The 23,717-nt window shown below is 36.3% G+C and overlaps 1 protein-coding gene across 1 annotated transcript; it reads right to left on the minus strand.

Annotated features, from left to right (window-relative positions):
- Positions 1 to 2,952: 2,952 nt before the first annotated feature.
- On the minus strand, positions 2,953 to 12,171 carry LOC308649312 (olfactory receptor 2W1-like; the record flags this gene model as incomplete). Its single annotated transcript, XM_081294938.1, has 3 exons — positions 2,953 to 3,168; positions 4,167 to 4,322; positions 11,233 to 12,171. 3 exons carry the CDS (start codon positions 12,169 to 12,171, stop codon positions 2,953 to 2,955), a joined length of 1,311 nt encoding a protein of 436 aa, XP_081151064.1.
- Positions 12,172 to 23,717: the final 11,546 nt, after the last annotated feature.

Raw genomic sequence — 23,717 nt, forward strand, 5'->3', positions numbered from 1 at the left:
AAGAAAGTGTGTGTGGGGGGGTCTGGCTGGAGGGGGCCCTTAGGGTCACTTGCCTGAAACTTCAGACATAGGGTGAAGAGAGGACCCCAGAGGGGCCAGAAATGAGGGGGAGCATTGACAAGAGTACTTAATGACAGGTGATGATCATTGGCTCTTCTGATGAAGGTATAGGAGTGCCAGGTTTAAGCCTGGAAATGTGAATCCAGGGGGGTAAGTTGGTTATTAGATAGCTTGAGTTTGGCCACCAAGGGAGTGCACATAATCACCTGAGCAGGACCCTCCCATTTTGGTTTTAAAGGGGGCTTTTCCCCCAGTGGGCAAGAGTAAACAATTTGAACAGGTGTTAAGGAGGTAGGGTTTTGAGAGAGACTGGGGTCAGGAAGGAGCCAGTCTTGATAGCACCAGAGTTCAGAGTGTAGATGGAAGAGGAGGGACAGGGCATTGTAGGCAATCAGGGAGGAATGAGGGGATGGCCATATATGACTTCGAAAGGTGAGAGATTAGAAGGCTTCTTTGGCAAGGCTCTAATGTGCAATAAAGCCAAAGGGAGCACCTTTACCCAGTCCAGGCTTAATTCCATGGTGATCTTGGTGAGGGTCTCTTTAAGGGACCGATTAGTTCTTTCAACCTTTCGAGAAGCCTGGGCATGGTAAGGGCAATGGAAATGGCAAGGGCGTGATAGCATGTGAGCCAGTCCCTGAGTTACCTGTGAGGTGAATTCTGGGCCATTGTCTGATTGGATAGAAGTGGGCATCCCAAAACGGGGGATTTATGTGAGTAAGCAATAGATCAACTACCATAGAGGCCTGTTTGTTAGAAGTGGGAAAGGCTTCAACCCATCCTGAAAAAGTATCTACCAATACAAGAAGATATTTTATGTTTTTTACTCGGGGAATGTGGGTGAAATTAATCTGCCAGTCTGCAGCCGGGGTATGACCGCGGGCCTGATGAGAAGGGAAAGGTTTAGGTTTTAATGGAGTATTGATATTGGTTCTCTGGCATATCTGACAAGTGGAAGTGATCTGTTGTAGGAGGGTCTTCTCACGTGGGGAAAGGGTGAAAAAGAAGTGAAAGAAAGTAGTGAGACTCTGTGGACTAGAATGAAATAGAGAGTGAAGAAACTGGAAGAGTTGCTGGAGATCTTTGGGCCAATCCCTGGTGGTAATGAAGAGAAGCCGAGAGGAGGTAAAGCTCTGTAGGGCAGCTGATAGAGCCTCTTGATCAGCATTGGAATTCCCCATAGTAGTAAGGGAGGAGTCAGTTTGGTGGGCCTTGCAATGGATTACTCCCTGTTGGGATGACATCCTGAGGGCTCGTAGGAGGCCAGAAATAAGTGTGGAATTAATGACTGCCATCCCTCTGGTGATCAATAGCCCCTTTTCTTTCCAAATAGCTGTGTGGGAGGGAGATCAGGATATGGAAGACATATTATATAGGGAGAGGGTTTTTCCCTCCACTAGCTTGCATGCCCTTGTTGCAGCTATGAGTTCAGCTTGTTGGTTGGTGGTATCGGGTGGGAGAGGTTTTGCCTCTATGATGGATGAGAGGGAAATGACAGCATATCCCACTACTTTAACCCCTTCATGTATAAAGGAGCTACCATCTGAGAACCAGACGAGGTCTGAAGAGGGCAGGGATCCCTCAGAAATAGTGGGAGGGCAGGGTAAAATAGTGTCTAATACTTCCAGGAATTTGTGGATGGGATCTTGTGAGGGAGAAGATGGGAGGAGGGAGGCAGGGTTTCAAGGAATGAGACAAGGAGGGATAGAACCCTGGAAGGAGGAAGTGACTGTAGCCCCTTGTAAGTGAGAAAATCCTTTAGATGGTGAGGAGATGAGATGGTTAGCGGGGAGCCAAAGGTAAGCTTGTGTGTTTCTTTCTGGAGGTCATGGGCTGTTGCTAGGGCTCTGAGGCATGGGGGCCAGCCCCTGACAGTGGGGTTGAGCTGTTTTGATAGGTAGGCCACTGGTGCAAATGTGGGGCCATATTCCTGACCCAGAACACCCAGTCTTTGTCTCTGTTTTTCACGTATATAGAGGGTGAAGGGTCAGGAGAGGTTGGGGAGATGCAGGGCAGGTGCCCAGAGGAGGGCCTTTTTAAAGGGCTTCCCTACCACTGAGAGTAGGGGTTCATCTTGGGGGCCCTTGGATAGATTATATAGCACCTGGTGAGGAGGGAGAAATTAAAAAGTAATCCAGGCCCTGAAGTACCCAGCCAAACCCAAGAAAGAGAGTCATCTTTGTTCTTTGGTGTGGGTATAGACACAATAAGCTGTTTTCTGTCTACTGTAATGGCCTTTTTCCCTTGAGAGATAGATAACCCTAGATACATGCTATTTGGGCCTTTTGTGGAGAGGTCTGATATCCCTTTAAGGCCAAGAAATTAAGTAGGAGAACTGTGTCATCTGTTGAGTGCCCTTTGGATGGGCTAGAAGAATTTGTAGAGGTTTACAAGAGGTGCAGAGAGCAGGATTGGATCAGAACAAGAAGAAAGACTGGAAGAGATCCCTTAGAATGGAGGGATCCAGGGACCCAAAAAGGGGCCATCTGCTTTGGTTTTCTAAGGGATAAGTGGGCCAGGCCTGGGTGCTACATTTGATCCAAGAGGCATTGTAGGGGAGAGTCGACCGGCAGAGAGGACACATTACCCATGTAAGGAGGAGGGAAGAGGATGCAGAGAAGGAGGAAACTGATTTATTGGCAAAAGAGGCATCCCCGCTAGAGCCAAAAAATCAGGAGTGCGTAAGTGGCAGGTTCGAGCTACAGAGAGTGGTTGTCACCGAATCCTGATAGTCGAAGCTCTCCTCCTGGATGGAGCCAGAGCCATGGAAGACCTTGGCCAAGGCTTTTCAGGACCCCTCCTTGAGAGGCTGGATACTCCCAGGGCCAGAAAGAGGGGAGGGTAAGGGGAGGGTAAGCATCTCTCCAGTGGCCGAGTCTTAAGGTGAGAGGACTAGGACTTTCGAATCTGCCCAAAGAAGGAGTCCCTGAGGGCCACCATAGCCTTAAAGGCTGTAGTGGGGTGCTTTCCTCCCTGCAGGTGGGCAAAGAGATTTGCAGGATGATAATCAACATATTGCAAGAGGGAGGATTCTGGGCACTGGGGGTGAAAAGATTGGAGGTCGGAGGCCAAGGTTTGTCCAAAGAGGTGTAGACTATCTCGAAATCCCTGAGGAAGGACAGTCCAGGTTAATAGCAAAAAGATATCCTTTAAATCTATGACTGAGAAGTGGGTGGCAGTGTGGGGGATCTGAGACAGCAGAGTGTATTGGTTGGGAACCAAAGGATATATGGGCCTAACAGAGGTGTTGATGAGTCATAGGTAGGACCTGTTGGGATTTTTTACCACTAGTATGGGAGTATTGTAAGGGGAATGAGCAGGACTGAAGTACCCCTTGCTAAGAATGTCCTGAATAATAGGTTGTAGGCCCAGAAGAGCTTTTGTGGACAGGGGGTATTGAGCCTGTTTGGAGAAGCTGTTAGGATCTTTGAGATGAATGTTAACTGGTGGGCAGGAAATGGTGGAGGGGTGTGGGTATCCCATACAATCGGGTCAACCAGATTAGTATGGTATTTCATATCAGCCTCACAAGTGGAGCAGAATGGCCAGTCTTCTGCCAAAAGGGCCAGAGAAGAAGAACAGGCTGATTCTGGGCCCTGACTGATGCCAGGAGCCCGTATGTTGATTGTTGTATTGAATTTAGAAAGAATATCTCAGCTGAGTAAAGGAACTGGACATTGGGGCATAACTAGGAACATCTGAGAGAATGGAAAGTTGTCTATGGAACAGACTGATAGGGGAGTCTTTCTTGGATAGATGGTCTTTCCTCCTACCCCGACAATAGGAGAGGTGGATGGCACTGTTTGCCCCCAGAATTATGTCAGGACTGAGAAGGTAGCCCTGTGTCAAGGAGAAAATCAACCTTGCGTCCATCCACCTGAATCCACACACTGGGTTCTTTTTTATTAATTGTTACAGCCCGGGACAAGGACCCAAGGCATCGTCAATTGATTGCCATGCCCAGAAGGTCGGAGGGTTCCCTGGCCATAGGCCTCCTATGGGATCTAGGACAGTCAGAGCCCCAATGACCTTGTTGTTGACATTTGGGCATGGAATACACGGAGTGTGTGGTGCAGGGCATGCCTTGGCCCAATGTCCGTCCTTGCCTCACTTGAAGCAGGCACCCGGGTGGTTTTTGGTGATGGGTGGTGACTCAAGGAAGCACCCTGCAGGGCCTGGGCAAGCATCTGAAATTTTTCAATCTGGGGTGTGGCAGGGCCTTGTTTGAACATTTTTAGTTTGGCCCAGATGTCGGGGTAGCTCTGTGAGAGGAAATATGTCAAAAGGACATGATGGCCATCTGGGGTTTTGGGATCTTGGTTACTGCTAAAGGGCTTTCGTAAGCCAATTCAGAAATTCCGATGGGGGTCTCTTGTAATTGTTGGAAATTGATGGCCTTACGTGCCACTTTTTTTGAGCCCAGCAATAATACGTGTGGAGAATCAGTCCCTACTCTGTATGTCAGCTTGTGCATTATTATCCCAGTAGGGAATTTGATCTGGGGCAGCAAGTGGCCCCAGAGGGTGATTTGGATTAACTTGGTGAGTTTCATCCACATGGGCTCTGGCAAGTTCCCAGACTCTGGTATGTTCCTCAAGAAGGAGAATATTAGCCAATAACATATAAGTGAGGCTAGAGGCCTGGAGGACCAATTGAAACTCTCTTCTGTGGTGAATGAGCCCAACCTTCACTCTAGTTGTGTGAGGTCATTCATAGAGAATGGGACATGTACCCAGAATATGCCCTCAGGTCCAGCAACCTCTCCTAAAGGGGCCATGGTTTGTGGGACTAGGGAGCAGGACCTAGTTTAGGGGGACTAAAGGTGTCATGGAGAGCAGGGGGAGTTGATGGAGGAGGTCAGTAGGGAGGGGGTTCATCTGCTGGATAGGTAGGGGTGAGAATGAAGAAGAGAAAAAGCCTCAACATTTCCTTCCACTTTTTTGAGCACTCGCAGAAGTTAAACAGATCTCTGAGAATTGCAGGATCTAGGGATCCTCCTGGGGGCCATTGACTTTGATTGTCTAATTGATTATAAGGCCAATCTTGTGTGCAGAATTTAATAAGGGGAAGTCTGCAGGGAGGGAAGAAGAGGCCCTCATGGTCAGGAGAGGGACAAGGGTGGGAGAGAGAGAGAGAGAGAGAGAGAGAGAGAGAGAGAGAGAGAGAGAGAGAGGCCTGTTCTTCCACCCCTCAGGACCTTCCACGCATGAACCTGGTTCTAGAGAGTCCACTGTGACCATAAAGGTCATGGCAGGGTGTATTCTCTTCTCCAGATTGGGCGTCAGAGGTTTGCTGGACAATCATGGTCAAAGCCCCTGCATATATCCCGTCTGAAGTTGGATACCCGATAGAGGAGCTCACCTACTGAAGAGCCAGTGTTGTGCGAATAGTAGCAGCACTCAAAAGAGTGGATGAGGACGGCAAGCCTTGAGAGAGGGGGCCCTCGAGCAGCAAGGCATTTCCCTTTCCCGGGTTTCGGCACCAATGAAAAAACGAACAAGGCTCGTTGTCAGAGAAAATGCATGGGGTGCTTTTTGATTGATGGGTAAGGATCAGGTGAGCCAGCAGGGCTAGTCTGATTGGTGGGTAAGGATCATGTGAGCCAGCAGGGCTCACCATTGGATGCAGGATCATGTGAGCCAGCAGGGCTCACCATTGGATGCAGGATCATGTGAGCCAGCAGGGCTCACCACTGGACGCAGGATCATGTGAGAAAGCAAGGCTCACCATTGGACGGCTCTTCTTGGGGGATGGGGAAGTTAGTCTTTGGAGCCAGGGTGACTCCCAACAACAAAATTCATGTAAATTATCATATTTTCATGATAATTCATTTCTCTAATTTACAGAATTGAAAAATTATTTTTTTAACCAGTGTGTGCATGTTAAGACTATAGGTAAATAGAAGAAAATTTACTAACTGCCCATGAAGGCCACCCACATGTATTTTATGTGTGTGTGTGTGTGTGTGTGTGTGTGTGTGTATTTTTTTTCTTATTTGCTTTTAGTATTTACTCAGTATTTATTATATCAGTGTCAGATGTGGAACCCAAGATTCAGAGAAAGTTAATAACATGCTCAAGGTGACACAACTAAGTTAGTGAGTTAAAGTGAACTGAAGATAGCAAATAAGTTGAAAAAATATATTTGTAGAACAAACCTGTGAAACATTTAGTTGGGAAAAAAAATGAATCAAGTTTGTAATATTTAATTCATGAGAAAATCAAGAAAGCATTTCCAATAAGTGTTTTTCTAGCTGTACCACTTTCCTAAGTATGATTCGGGTAAATGATATCATTGTGGTGCCTAAGCTGACTCATAGATAATGTTTATTTATTGAACCTGAGGTTAATTTATGTTATTATTTAGCTATACATTTGCTGGCAATGAAATTTATTTTTCCTTATGTTAAAACTCTGACCATCAGCATATGAAGACATTTTCCTCTAAGTGGAGAGTAAGTCCCATGGTGGACTAGTCCCAAGGTCTGTGTTTGTTCTTATGTGTTAGAGTAGGAATTGTCTTTAATTTTTCAGAATTTGGTGACTCAAAATATTTAACTAAATTTGTCTGTGATTTCAAATTGTTGTAATGAGAATTTACTTGCCAATCACTGAAGGATCTGTAATAGGAGAATGGGAATATTTTTGAAACAACTCTGTGAGAAATAATTATTTTGTAGAGTATTTATAATTTCTTTATATTCTCTTTATATAAAGTATCTAATATAGTACTGTAACTTCAACTTTTGGGGGATTTATAATCATAATTATTTATTGAAGAGGATTAAATCTCATATAATCTGAGATATCTGAAATAAATATTAAAACATTGGCTGCAGAGATTTATTCATGTATCAAAGTTTCTCTCTAACTGGAAAATGGCTTCCAAAGACTTTATTCTTAAAATTTATTATGATACTTTCAATACGTCATACTGTCAACTTGAACAATGTTTAGTACTTAAAGCAATTTACTTAAAAGTTAATGTGATTGAGCATCCTAATGTTTGATCATATTAACATATTTCACAGGCACCAAAATGCAAAGTTATATATTAAAATAAAGAAGTATAAATTAACCTTGAGCTCAATAAATAATAATATATTTCTTCTATAGTGTATATAATATCTATATATTACATATAGCATATATATAACATAGATATACACATATATAACATATTATATATACTGTAAATAGCATGTATATATTTGTATATATGGCGGCCAAGGGCTTTCTGTTATATATATGTATATATGTTTATATATATATAAAATTATATATGCTCTATGTAGCATATATAATATATAATATGTATATAAACATTATATAATGGTATTTTATATAATCATGAGCCACATAACCATATACCACATATAGAGTCAAGTATATATCATATATAATAGATATTATATAACATACAAATATTATATGCACATATAATAGCCAGATATATTTGAACCTTTCTTCACAGAAATTCATTAGGTAAATATACTTGAAAATTCATGTGAATCCATTAGTTTATTTACACAAAACCACCTTATGTATAATAAGTTTCTCATGACATTTGGTTTCATTGGTATTCACGGAAATTTATTCAATTCTTTCTTTTTTGGAATTGTTTTCAGCCATAATTCCTTGAGTGATTAATAAATGATGCCAGTGGAAAGAGGATTGGGTAATGATATATTCCTTCTTTATCATATTCTCTTTGTTATCACAAAATCATAGTTCTCTGTTATTATCCATATAAAATTCAATAGCATGAGGTAACTTTTTGCAGTGCCTACCACATAGCAGGCATTTTGTAAAAAATATTTTTATTAGTTGTTGATCAACCTTTATTTTATTGATTCTTAGCAGTGCTAAGAATCAAACCCAGTTCCTCACACATGCAAGGCAAGGGATCTACCACTGAGTCACAACCCCAGCCCTACAGCAGGCAGTTTTTACATCCTCACTTATTGATTAATTAATCTAGTCTTCATTTGACAACCCATTTTACTTCCATGAAGCTATTTACTTATATTCTTTGTTTTAATTATGTCCATGCTGGTTTTTAAGTCTCTGTGACTTTGCCACTTTCTTAATGTAGATCTTTTCTGCCAAATTCAGATCTTAGAGAATTTTTAAAGCATCTCAAGTGCCATATTATCTCCCGAAAATATTTCAATTTTCTCTAATTTGGATTTATGTACTACTACTCTGAAGAACCTTTGATCTGTAATTAATCCCAAGTTTAGCATTTAGGTTGCTTAGCAGAAGATGACCTCCAATGTTATCATACAATGTTGGCTTTCCCAACATAAAAAGCTGGTATCTTTGTTCCTGTGTCCTCCTATGTAATGCTTTATTTTAATTTACAGTAGAGGAAACAGGAAGCAAAAAATTAATTTAATTCTGTCATATTTGTTATTGCTTACTTTAAGAGCATCTCTGGCTTCAAGAGTGAGCCTAGAATCCCAGCAATGTCACAAATCAGAAAGCCTTCCCACTACACAATAGGTCTTCTTTACCAGTTGTTCTGGATAGCCTTTAGTCAATATGAAAGAAAAGATAGATAGTGAAGCCAAATATAGCAACAGTGAAAAACATGACAGGAAAATAGGAAAGTTATTTTAGTAATTGACTTTAAATTTAAGAAAAGAAAGCCTTGAGAATATTGAGTTATTTTTTTTCTCAAGGTAAGATAAGATTCAAATTCTGGTCTCCTGCATCCTGTTCTAATGTTTCTTTCATATATTTTTCTTTATTCATTATTTCCCTATTTTTTCTCTTTCTGTGTTTCTTTTCATCTTTTTCCCCCTGTATCATGACAAGGACAGCTGTCATGACACTTATTTTCTGGCAAATTTTAATTTTACACATTTTTTATAGCACATCATGGTCAAATATGGGCATGATGTTTTCTTACTCCTGTGGCACTTTGCACACCTTCATGAATATTGACCAAGTCATAATAGATCATTGACTTTAGATGAACTAGAGCAAGTGAGGTAAATTTTCATAAATAATGATGTGAGCCATGATCAGAAGAGCAACTCCTCAGTATAGAGAGTAATTATTATTGTTATTATTTATAATTCTACTTAGCCTTTTTAGGATATATATTTTTCTACAAGCATGAGGCAAGGCATATTAACTTATAGAACCACCAATGAGCTTACTTGTGTAAGCTCAAAGCTCAATATATTTAAAGGATTTATTGTAATTTAATGAAATTGTTTGGATATATACATTCATTTAGGGAAAACAAAATAGTATTTTAAGTTTTTCATCACTGTCACCAAAATCCCTGAGAAAAAAAACTTAAAGGAGAAAAGATTTATTTTGTCTCACAGTTTAGAAGTTTCTGTGCATGGTCAGCTGATCCAAGGCAAAATAATCATGGTGGAGGGCTTGGCTGAGAAAAATTGCTCAGCTCATGGAAGCTAGGAAGAAAATAGTTTGGGGGAGAACATAAATGGGACTGGATGCAAAAAATACTTCCAGGATATTCCTGCTTTTTTCAGCTAAGTACCCCTCCCAATAATCCATTCAGATTATTAATTCATTAAGTGGATTAATGCACTTATGAGATCCAAGCCTTCATGATCCAAATGATTTCCAAAAGCTCCACTTATATACCTTGCTGCATTAGGAACAAAATCTTCAACATATGACCTTTTGGGGTACATTCTAGATCCAAACCATAACATTAAGAATGCTGTATTTTGCATAGTAAATGCCACAGAGACAAACCAAAAAGAAAACAAAACTAGGTATCCAGGAAAAAAAAGATACTATAAAATGTAATGTTCTCCCATATGTATATAAGTAATTTATTTTAGTTTACTTAGTTACTGAAGTTTATAAATGATATTTCGCCTATCATTGCTTTTAAATCTTGGAGTCAGAACATGTGTTTTGGGAAAATAAGTCAGGAGGATTGTAAATTTGAGGTGAGCCTCAGCAACTTATTGAGGACCTAAACAACTTAGCGAGACAGCGTCTCAAAATAAAAAAGTAAAAGGCTGGGGATGTGGCTCAGTTGTTAAGCACCCCTTGGTTTAATCCCCAGTACGCTACCACCACCCCTCAAAAAAGAATAAGAACACATGTTAAAATATACATAGTGTAGAGAATAAAATGTTAGGTTACTTTTATATTCTAGAAATGTATCTAATGAACTCTGTCTAGATTGAATATAATTATTAACTTTTAGAGATAGGTATCAGACCATAGGAAAAAAGTTTAATTTAAAAGTTAACACAGTTTTCCAACCCCCCCCAATACCATTTATTATCATAAATGGAAATCAATAGTATCATTTTATAAAATTACACTATAAAAATAATACTGCATTAATTCACATTAATTTTCTTATTCCATAAATATATACTAAAAGCCTAACTGGTTTCAAACTAGTAATATTCTCTTTCTGAAATGTTAGGATATTCATATAATAAAGTTTCACAAATAATGGAGAAAAGAATTAGTTTGGGCTGTCACCTTTAAAAAGTCTTTGGTAAATATCTTCTTATTTCTATCATGAAATATTCTTCCACGATATCTATCATGATACAGAAGTTAAAGACTTAAATTACAAAGATGCTTTACTCAAGATATTAATGTCAACTTTCATTGACTGAAGAGAAAAATTTTCACAAAGTGCTTAAGATAATTACCAGCTGATAGAATTTATTGTCTGAACCCCCCCACCAAAATATAAATATAAAAGTAAATATCAGAAAAGACTTAATATGCAAAGTAATTATTAATATTTTATTACTTAACATACAAACCAAAATTTATATGAAACTGTGTGTGCAGGTCTTTATGATGATTATGCATTGCATTTAAAATACAAAAACTAGATAATTGAAGTTGCTTCTATGTGGCTTGAGAAGAAAATTCATTTAAGTTTATTTACATTTTTCTTTTATGTAAAGTAAAAATATAAATTATTAATGACCTTTTCTCCTATACAGATGCCCATGATTAAAGGCACAAAAACTAAGTAGTATGTTACAACATTGCTTGCATTAATAAAATGTTTGCAAATAAGAAGTATTATGTTAATTCATCATTATGATCTAAGGATTACTTAGCTCCATAAAAATTAAAGACAATTAGAAAACACATTTCATTACTTTATTTATTCTAATATAGATCTCTTCAAATGTTTCTTTACTTTCCCAGCTTCATGGTGAACTCTCATCAGCTTCTTCAGTGCATCCTTCATGTCCTTATTCCTTAAGGTGTAAATGAGGGGGTTGAGACTTGGAGTGATGATGGTGTAAAAGAGGGTAAAGAACTTTCCTTGGTCCTTGGAAGCACTGTTACCTGGTTGTAGGTACAAGTATATAATAGCTCCATAGAACATGAACACAACAGTGAGATGAGATCCACAGGTATTCATTGCTTTGCGTTGGCCAGCTTTAGATTTCATTTTTAGCACAGCTTTGGCAATGCAGCCATAGGATATAAGGATAAGGATGAGAGGTGTGAGGACAATGATAATGCCTAAAGCAAACACAGACATTTCTACTGTTGCTGTGTCTACACAAGCTATCTTGACCATAGCTGGCGACTCACACAAGAAATGATCAAGAAGGTTGTTTCCACACCTAGGCAAATTCAGGGTGAGTATACATAACACTACAGAATTGGCCAAACTAATACTCCAGACCATGACAATCATCTTGAGACATAGACGAGGGTTCATGATTATCAAATAATGCAAAGGCTTACAAATAGCTGTAAAACGGTCATAGGACATGACAGCCAGGAGAAGGCACTCAATGGAGCCGAACCACATGTAAACATAGAGTTGAATGACACAACCCACATACCTAATTGTCTTTGTGGATCCCCACAAGTTGAACAGCATCTGAGGGACAATGGTGGTTGTAAAACACAGATCTAGAAAAGATAAATTCCTGAGGAAAAAGTACATTGGTGTGTGGAGGCGGGAATCCAGGAGAGATGCAAGAATGATGGCTGTGTTTCCCATCAATGTGATACAATAGAAGATGGTGACAACTCCTGACAGGATTATCTCCAGTTTAGGATGGTCAGAGAAGCCCAGCAGAATAAAACCATGTGAAAAACTATAATTTCTTTGGTCCATTGTCCTTTGATATTTAAAACATAGATTGAAAACAAGAGGAGTAGGAAGGGGGATAGGAGGAGGAGAAGGAAGAAATAGAAGTGGGGGAAAAGGAAGGTGAAGGAGGAGGAAAAAAAGAAGGAGACAAGAAGAGATGAAGAAAGAAAAAGCAAGAGAAAGAGGGAACAAGAAGGAGGAGGAAGAGGAGACAGAAGAAAGAAGTAATTTCTCTATATATTAATGGAAATTTGATTAATTGTAGATTTTTTTCTCATGTCTGATTAAGTATATAGGTAATCTTGGAGAGTTCGATATTGAACTTATATCTAAACTTTCTCACATGGAAATTAGAAAGTTTGGAATTGATCTGGTACTAAAATGATATGACTCTACAATTCTTTAAAAAAAATTTTTTAGTTGTAGTTGGACACAATACCTTTAATTAATTAATTATTATTTTTATTAATGTGGTGCTGAGGATCAAACCCAGGACCTTACACGTGCGAGGCAAGTGTTCTACCACTGAGCCACAATCCCAGCCGCCCTACAATGTTTTATAAAGCTAGTTAGCTTGATATAGTGAAGATCTTCTTTTACTAAGTTCTTAAACTCCCCTGTAAAAGCTAACTGTTTGATTAATTTTAGAATGAGGAAAACAGTATTGCTCTTTTTTTCCATTAGTTAGCGAATGGCACCTTGGATCTAACTGTTGCTCTTAGGTATCTGGCATTTATATCGCTCCATTTTTTTTATCTCTCATTCTCAATACCTCCCTTATAAGAAAATTGATAAATTTGAATGCCAAATTAACCACTTACCTTTAGAATTTTTCATCACCACTACCCTAATTCAAATCATAGTCTTTAGTCCTTGCATTCAATCTTATGCCTTTACATACACTATTACACTATTCAATAAAATTATGTCACCGATATTTTTAAAGCCTGTTAGATGATTTCTAGATCAATTAAGAAACATTTTAATTTTTGAAGATGACCTCAAAGGACCTGCATATTTTGGCTCCTACTATGTATTAATGCTTATCTCACCAATCACATTACCCGTTTTCACTACTAGCCTTCTTTCAGTTTTTTCAACTTGTTAAGACTCATTCTTGTCTAAACCCCTGTGAACTCTTCTTCCTTTCTGAGTAACTCTTAATCAATCTTTATATCATCTATAAATGGTTCTTTCTTAAAAAGAAATTTACAGAACAGTTTATTTTTTTATGTTTACCTTATTTCATGCATAGGGAACTCATGCAGACAGCCACTGTAACATGAAGCTTAAAAGCATAGGCAGAAAACAAACAAACAACAAAAAAAAAAAAAAAGAAAAGAAAAGAAAGCATAGGCAGAGAGCTGATGTTCATTCCTGTCTGTGCCAGTCTTTTAGCTGTGTGATCCCAGATAAGGTACATACCACTGTTGAGCTCAGTTTCCTCTTGTGTGAAATGGTGACCATAAAGATACCTAGGGTTGTGATGAAATTAAATAATAAATTCAAAGTGCTTAAAACAAAGCTGGGAACATAGCATGATTCAATAATCTGAAGTTATTAAAATTATTATAAGAAAAATGTAATCATGTAGGACATAAGTAAATATTTAATATTCTTTCTCCCAACATGAATATAAGGGCTATAAGACAGTATATATTTTGACATAATCATGCATACATAGAATATAATTTGCTTCATTTCAGTCCCCAGTACATCCTCTTTTCTTCCTCACCTCCTCTGATTGCTCCCTTCTATTGGTATTCCTTCTATTTATTTATAGTATTTTTCTTCAGTCCATGCACAGCACCTGAAGCATTCACCATAGAGCATATTAAAAAATAATATAGTAGGGGGCTGGGGTGTGGCTAAATAGTAAAGCACTTGCCTAGTAGTGTGAGGAGGCACTGGGTTCAATAATAGGTACTACATAAAAAGGAATGAATGAATAAATAAAAATAAATTTATTAAAAATAATAATATAGTGATAGAAGGGGTTACTTGAATAGAAAATAATGTGATTTTATGAATATAATAACAAATAATGTATTGATTAATTTTGATGGAAAACAATGTAAAACATTAGTCTCTACTTGAAAAACCAAAAAGTTTAGCAATATTTCAGAAGTACAACACAGATATGATCCCTCTAAACATGCATGAGCATCTCAGAACTACTCAAACTTGTAGTAGTCAAACAGATTATCACTGCCAAGCTCTTATAACAGAGTATAAAAAGGTAACTTCTTACCACCTGAAGGAAAAATGATATCCAGAAAAGTTTCATTTAATAGTGTATTATATACTTAAATTTTAGCTAGAAAGTTAGATCCTGTGTTAAATATTCTTATCAAAAGAAAAAAATGTAAGAGTTGCAGGAATCTTTTGAAAGGGATGGATAGTTTTATGACATAAATTGTGGTAAAGACTTCAGGTAAATACTTGTGTCCAAACTCATCAAGCTGTATATATTAAATATGGACAGCTTTTATAATGTCAATAAACTCAATTAAGTGCTTATAAGAAATTAATATATTATATTTATATATTAAATTAATATATTATAAGAAATTAATATAAAATATTTAATTGAAGAATAAACTGATGCCTCCTTCTCTGTTATGTTGGAAAAAGTTGTGCTGTTTGTTTATCATGCTATCTCAAAACATGTCTTGGTATTATGACGAAATTACTTTAAACTGGGGTGATGATTCAGAAGTGGAACATTTGCTAAATAAAGTAGATATATTGGTTGAGATCATTGTTTTGAGAAAGTCATTTGGTGATTTCCTCAGAACTAGCTTTTCAAAAATTATTATTTGAACCTGAGTTCTGCCAATAACCAAGTTAGATACCGAAATGTATTGCAAGTTATTATGCACCTTTACAATTCCATAAACATCATGTTTTTTCCCAATTAATTCATACAATTTTATCTGTTCTTTAAAAAACAAATAAATTGTACATTATTAATGTTATGACATCTAAACAGGGGGAGTTAAAAATAATTCATGCTTATTTATTTTGATACATATGTTGATAATATCTGCAATTTAACCTAACTTCTGAATACAGGCCTTTCTATTCAGATAATATGTAAGCAAAAATGAAATTCTTAAAAACAAAAACAAAAAAATAAAAAATCCTTTTAAAATTAAACTTAACCTCATGCTGTTAATTTCTTAATAATGTCATTATCACTATAGTCCCAAAGAATAATTCAAGGATGGGTAAAAAAAAATTCTTCTTCTGCATGTTAAAAATTTAATGTAAGAAATTTTCAGACATTTTCATGCATATTATAAGACCTAAAGACACATTAAAAAGATATCCTTCCTAGCTTCACAATCTCTAAGTATAAAATACTACCATTCTTCATTTTCAAATGAATATATATTTCTCTCTTGTATTTCTGCTGGGTTAAAATATTTGAAATTACAAATTAAGAAATAATTTTACATACTCTTAGATATTAAATTTAGTATTTCCATCACAGTATAGATAATAAGGGAGATTTCTTTGCAGATTTACAAAATTTATTTATTCTCAGACTTCTAAAAGAATAAATCATCAGAAGAATTCATCCATACAGGTTCTAAGTTCTTTTCTTTTCTTTTCCACAATTTTTTTTACCATCACAGGCACATTATTTTCCAAGAACTATTAAAGATTATTCAAGATTAACATTACCGTGATTCAAGGAGCGTTCCCTTGATGTCCTACTTCTCTGCTACTGTAGAGTCCACAGTATGGAAAAAGGTCCTGGTTAAACATTTGTTGCCAGTCTCTCATATTTTCCCTGTGGTACCATGGAGAAATGAGTTCAAGAAATCTATTTTACAGTATGGTAACTATAGTTAATGATGACAGGTTGTAGTCTTAAAGGATATTTTTTTTTGGGGGGGAAACTGGTCATCAAACCCAGAGTTTCCTGCATGCTAGGCAAGTGCTCTACCACTAAACTATATCCCCAACCCTTAAAATACTGTATTCTTGAAAAATGCAAAGTAGTCAATTTTAAATGTTCCCACCAAAAAAAACTATGTAAGGTTGTCCTTTTATTAGTTAGCTAGATTTAACCATTCCATATGCATATATAATTTAAAACATCAGGTACTACATTAAATATATGTATTTTTAGCTATCCATGTATCTTTAGTCACCAAGGAAAGCTATTGGACAGGGAAATGAGAAAATTTATTTGATTTTTCCCACATATTACAAACAAAACCTTCTTTTAAATAATGTGAATTTCCAACACAAGAATTATAGCATGTTAACTCTAATATTTATAGCATGCACTGATTTGGAAGATAAGTTTACTCTGTACAGATACAGTTGTCTTTGAAAGAGAAGGTGTTCAATTTCCAAATCCCTAAGTGGTAAATTCAGGATCATAATATTTGTTTTTCTTCAGTTGTCTTGGTGACCATGAGGTGTGGTCCAAATATTTCAATGTCCAAGAAAGTTTCACTAATGTCTCAGAGGTCACTATTTAAGCAGGTGATCCTGGAGTGAGTATGTACTCTGAGGATTTTTATTAGTTACTTTATGATAATAAGTTGTGACACCTCTCTTGATTAAAATTACATATCACCAAAAAGTACCATAATAAAATTTAGTGATACATGTTTGAAGACATGGAATTTCTCATCACTGAGTAATAGAACAACTTGAACTACATTTGTATTATAGTAATCAGCTTATTTTACAACTTAGATATAGTAAGATAGTTGGGTGCATAGATTAGGGAACTAAACTTTCAGGGCTGAAATCTTGGTATTTCCAGTTATCAGATGGGTAAATTTGGAAAAATTACTCAACATTTGGTACCTCAGATTCTTATCAAAAGAGGGGAAATAGTAGCAATGCACAATTTAGAGGGTTAGAACGAAGATTAAGTAAGTTTAATTTACATAAGATATAATAATACTGATTGGTATATAGTGAGATTCCCATAAGTATTAGCTATTATGATTTCAATATGAGGGAGTATGCATGCTGCAAAAATGTTCTTTTCATCAGTTTGAAAGGAACTTATATATGGTATTTTACAAAAGATTATGAAATGCTTTCTTCCAATCAAATACTTCCTTTATGCATAATACATGTGTACATTTAGTAATGATGATAAGAAACAAAACCAACTAATGGCACATTTTTTTGTTGTTCAAAATTCTAAATATCAGGATACTTGAAATGATTAACTTCAGATTAGTTAAACAAATTTTCATATATGCAGTGTGGCACACAATAAAATATGGCGGGAGGAGGAATGGAGGTTCAATGGATTAGACAAAGGCAAAGGAAGGGATGGGGAATAGGAATAGGAAAGACAGTAGAATAAATTGGATATAATTTTCCTATGCTCACATATGAAAACTTGACAAGTGAATCTCTACATGATGCACAACCACAAGAATGGGATCCTAATTAGAATAAGTTATTCTCCATGAATGTAAAATATGTCAAAATACACTCTACTGTCATTTGTACCTACAAACAACAAATTTAAAAAGCAATAAAAATACAACTAACTACATGAAAACTAGGGAAAGGTAGAGAGTATAAACAGACACATGGAACATTCAGATAATATAATTATCACACAGAATTTTAAGTAACAGTGTTTACATATGTTCAAATAGTATACTCAGAGAAAGAAAAGATAAAATGGCAACTTTCATTGTGTACTGTATTATAACTTGTGAACCTGATATCATAACAATTTATTCTACATGGCAAAATGAAATACAGAATCCTACTCCTTATAGGAACCTGAATTGGAACTTTCCAGTAAAAGAAACCAGGGCAAAATTCACAGTTCTTGGATATTTTTTCAGTGAGATAGTATTATGGACTGAATATCTGTATCTCTACTAAACCCATGCATGAACCTGTAAACAACAGTGTGATGGTATTTAAAGGTAAGATCTTGAGAGATAATTAAATTTAGATAAGATAATAAAGGTGAGGATATTATGATGAAATAATATTCTTAATAAAAGAGGATGGGAAATCAGAACTCTATCACTCTCCCCTGGTATGTGAGGACATGGTGAGAAGATGATGCAAGCCAGAGAGACAGTCTTCCTTAGGAATCAAATCTACCAGCACCTTTAGACTTCCAAGCCTCCAGAACTGAGAAATGTCTATAGTTTAAGCCATCCAAAGAATGGTATTTTGTTATATCAGCCTGAGCTGATTAAGACAGCTGAGGATATATATATATACCACAGTGGCTTCCTATCAACTCCTGAAAATGACTTGCTTGCTGTTGCATACTGAAATAGTTTGAGAATATGCCTAAAATCTTCTCTGAAAATGCAGCAGCTTCCAACAAGTTATTACAAATCACATGCCTTGAGGCTTCTTTCTGAAGTTTTTCCTGACTTCAGTGGCAACTTTCCTAACCTTTGTTATCCCAACCCTTTCAGCAAGTTCAAGACCTTGGCTCATATATTAAGACTTTCACATATGGATTATATAGAGTGGTTTTTATTTTTCTGATCAAACCCTACCTGACTCTGATTCTGGTAATCGAAGTGGGTCTATCATTATAAATAAAGTCATAATGAGAGGGATCTGAAATTGTTTACTGGTCTAACCCTAATTTTTTTGATATCTGCTTTACAGAATTTACAAATCTTTTGCTTGTTGAAGAAGCTTTTCATTCCTTGCTAAAGGAAGATAGTTTTCTTTGGCTAAAGAACATCCTAAGAGAATGTTGATTCTCCTCAAAATTTACAACTAGGATCTCTTTTGCTTCTAGATAACATCTAGATTTACATGGAAATGAGCACAAATTCTGACATCATGAACATCTTAAGTATCATTCTTACAAATCAGACATTCTATATTCTACAAATTTTCTTGGGGAACTTGAACTGATAATAATGGTTTGCTTGTTTAGTTGACTGAACCTGGACTCCATTGTGGCCCACAAAAAGTAAAGTAGAAATGTCAGAACTTTCTAGAGTATTATTTGAGAAAATAATCCAAAAACTTCGGGAAATATTGAGTTGAAATATGTGTCACCTACTCTCTCAAATGTTTGTCCTTGAGGAGATGTCAGTAGACAATCCCTTCAGTAAGTCTTTGAGAAATATGTTGATGATGAGAAACGTTCATCTGATTAAAAGGCTCTGTAGTGGATGTTTTCTGTGAGCCAAAATAGCAGTAGGAGATTTTTACTATTGCAACAGGCTTTTAAAATAGAATGGGAGTAATTGAACCTCAAAATGTCAAAGTTCAGGTTGTAACACAACTACCTGAAATGAATTATGAGAAATTACAATAATGGTTGTAGGACTATAGCAGTGATCAATACAGTTGTATCTGCACAGATTTCTTGTGATGATTAATTGATCTTTCTGTTTCTAGGATGAAAAATTCTGGAAAAACCAATGGAATATCTTTAGTTGATTAAGAATTTTCTTTGAATGAAATTATGGGATTCTGAACTCTTCCTTTTTTTCTTTTTCTTTTTTCTTGTTTCTTGGCCATCAAGTGAGCAGTCTGCTCTACAAAATGTTCCCTATCATTGCCATGTGGCATGATAACCAGGGAACAAAGCAATTGGTCTGCCCAATCTAGGAGTGGAACTTTTCAAACTGTAAGCCAAAATTAGACTTTTCATTTAAAAATTGATTATCTAGAGTATTTCATTATATTACAAAAAACGGACTAATAGCTGTCATTTAGCTTTTATGTGCAGTTGTTAAACATATTTTTTGTGATTGTGTCTCTTCATCCTCCTATTAAAATTAATAATAGAGGCCATTAGATGTCCTTCAGTAGATGAATGGGTAAAGAAAATGTGGTCTATATATATATTCAATGGAATATTACTCAGTTTTAAAGAAGAATGAAATTATGGCATTTGCCAGTAAATGGATGGAGTTGGAGAATATCATGCTAAGTGAAATAAGCCAATCCCCCAAAAAACAAATGCAGAACATTTTTTTTCTAATATGTGGATGCTAATTCACAAGGTGGGGGGCACTAGAGAAGAATGGTATTACCTTAGATTAAGTAGAGGGAAGTGAAGATAAGGGAATGGAGGGTATGTGGGGATTGGAAGGATGGTAGAATGAACAGACATTATTACTTTATGTATATGTGTGACTGCATGGCCAGTGTGATTCTACAACGTATGTATACTCAGAAATATGAGAAATTGTATCCCATCTATGTGTGATATGTCAAAGTGTGTAAGTGCATTCTGCTGTCATGTATAATTAATTAAAACAAATTAAAAATTAAAAAAGAAAAACATTAATAATAGAGTATTACATTTATATCAATTGATGGTGATATTTGGTCAAGGATGAAGGATTGGTACTACTTTTGTCATGTTTATAAAGTTATTCCTGGTATTAGTGGGAATTGAATAAAAATTGGAACTCAGGAATGGGATGGGGAAAATCTGAGTTTTATAATAAGTGCAACAGTAATTATTAAGGATGATGTTGGATTAGGAATTTTTATTATTCATTATTTTGGAATATACTATGTTAATAATAATAGATCTTACTGAAACTATGAATATGGTTTTGTTTTAGAAAATATTTGGTTCTTTTGATTGTGGGTGTGAGTTTTTTTTTAATCAGGATGGGAATGTCCAATATATTTATTTCTAAACCTATTGAGATTTTTATTAATATGAACTAAATATTGTCATTATGATCCTTATAAAAAGTATAAGTAAAATGATGGAAAAATTAGAGGCTTAATTAGTATAGAAAGGGTGTAAACTGACATGTTAAAGGCACAGCCTGATAACTTAGTTGGTTGATTTAGGTAGCATGGATACTTTCACATTTCTAACATTAGGTTTATTTTCTTTGATTTTAATAAATAATAGGGAAAATTTTAATTTTCTCTACACTTTTTTTTAAAGAATTATCACACACATTCTTTTTGTAAATATAGCAGGTAATCTTGTTTTCCATAACAATGCATTCTTTTTTTTTTTAAAGAGAGAGTGAGAGAGGGGAGAGAGAGAGAGAATTTTTAATATTTATTTCTTAGTTCTCGGCGGACACAACATCTTTGTTGGTATGTGGTGCTGAGGATCGAACCCGGGCCGCATGCATGCCAGGCGAGCGCGCTACCGCCTGAGCCATATCCCCAGCCCTAGTTTTCTCTACACTTTTGCAAACAATAGTTTGTTCAAGCTTGGACTGAAGCTATTCTTGCTGTTGATTCTCATAACTGTAGATTATTATTTCAGAACACCTGGGGTAATAGTCCTCATTTTGCCTTTGAAAAAAAATCTCTTGCCTCAAAGTATTTGAATATGCACTGAGTTTACTATGACCTGTGTTTCCATCACAATGCTGCTCCTGATAAATTTTTATCTTTTGAAGACTGTTATTTAGGTTGAAAAAAAATATTGTGAGTGTTCCTAGGAAAAGGACTATTATTAGTATATTTATCTAACTGATATTAAAATATTTGGCTAAGAAAAAATAAAAAGAAAGGTCTTTTCACATATTCATTTCTAAAAACAGAGACAATTTTGATTGTCTTTAAGTCAAATGGAGATCAGTTATTAGCTGATGAACTTGAAATAAATCACATCATGGCTAGAGATCAAAAGGAAAATTAATCATAAGTATTTATACAATTACCAGGGTCTGTCATCTTAACAAGACCTGTGTTGAGGCAGGGTGTATACTAGTAGATTTAATTAATTTTATCCATTCAATTGAATGTGATCTTTAATGTTGGTGTTATTTTTTCTGACTTCCTTTTTGGGGACAGCACCTAATAGACACAAGATGACCAGAATTATTCTAGTCAACTCAGATCACATAAGAAATTAATTGTTGAACAAGTGAACCATAAGTAGTGGTTAGACAATTGGGTGATCTTTATTCAGCATTGTGATTATGAATTCTATTATTGATATAGGATCTAAGGTAGGATTGCATGGCTATTCCTAGGATAACTTGTTGTATTGATAAAATTGACTCAAATAGTAATCGTAATTCTTTGGTCTTATCTACATTTTAATCATTCAAGTTTTGTATTTTGGCTTCAGATCGCCTAAACTAAAATAATTTATCCAATTAAATATATGTAAATCCTTTATTTGTTGATTATTTATATTTGGGTTATTTAAGTTAACCTTCATGGGTACTTTAAATCTTATTTTTGTATAGGAATACACAATAACCTGTTCATGGGAGGGTCAATTTCATCAATAAAAATATTTAAATCATTCCATGGCTCTTCATATAAGTCTTTATTTAAAGAACAAATTACTATGTTAGCTAGGAGTTCAAGATGACAGAGACAGGATAAAGAAAGATGCCACTGGAGAATAAGACAGAGATGTCCCTGTTAATGATTAGTCCTATTACCCTGACAACCCCTGCCACAGGCACTATATTTTAAAATGACCAATGGGGGTAAAGAGGACAGTATTCTATTTAGGTTTTCTAAGAAAACAATGGAAAGGGAGGGTTGAATAATATTCTAATCAGGTGTCATAAGGTAATCAATGGGAGCAAATGGAGTAAGGTCTGCAGTCAAGACTGTGTAAGGAAAAAGAAGGCCTCACAGCTCAGCAGATTAGACACTAATTTCCAGAAAATGGGGCCCGAGTCTCTCCATCACTTGGCCAAATCCACTGTGCCTAACAGAGTGCTACCTTCAACTTCAATAAATCTGTATTTTGCCTGTTACTTGTATGTCTTGCTCAATTCTTTGTCTGAGACACCAAGAACATGGATTCCAACTGGATACTCCAATGATTACAATTAAACTTCTTTGCCTGGTGAGGAAACTATGTTGAAGCCCTTTAACATATCTTACTAAGTATTCAGTAAAATCTCTAATAATGCAAATGCTAGATGAACTCAGGGGTGCTTACTCTTTTAACCAGACCTTTATTAATTATTATATGATGCTTAGGAACTCACGAAGTTCCTAAGGTTGCCTTTGAACTTGTGATCCTCTTGCCTCAGCTTCCTGAGTTGCTTGGATGCAGATGTACACCACCATACCTGGCCTTTTTAATTTTTAAATTATTTTCTCAAATGCTTGCCTATGTTGGGTTAACAATTGTTTACATAAATAATTAATTATTGTGCCACAGTCTGGCTGGGCACAAATAACTGAGCCGCCACAAAGCCTTATAGGTTCAAACAGCAATTCTTTATTCCCCAACTCTCACTGGCACTGCATTCCCACTACTTGGGAACACACTACTCCCACCAGGCTCCACACGCCCAGTCTCCCCAAACCCCCATGAGAACTGCACAGGAACTCCAAAGTAGGGGGTGCCCGAGGCAGATTCTTGGAGCCGCCCTATTCCCCCCACCCCCAGCAGGGTCCATATACAACTCAATCAATCCAGCATCACAGCAATTATATACACCTTAACTCAAATCATCATCTCAATGATTTGCTGGCATCACCTTTCAACCATTCCCTCGGGCAATATGCCAGGCATCATTCTGACTCAGCAGTGGCTCTCAACATCCCCCCCCCTTCTGTTTAATTAAACAATGAGCATGTGGCTTAGGGACCATGCCTGTCTTAGGTTGTCCAACACTACA

Source organism: Spermophilus citellus (assembly GCF_964194105.1).
Source record: "Spermophilus citellus genome assembly, chromosome: 5".
Classification (NCBI taxonomy): domain Eukaryota; kingdom Metazoa; phylum Chordata; class Mammalia; order Rodentia; family Sciuridae; genus Spermophilus; species Spermophilus citellus.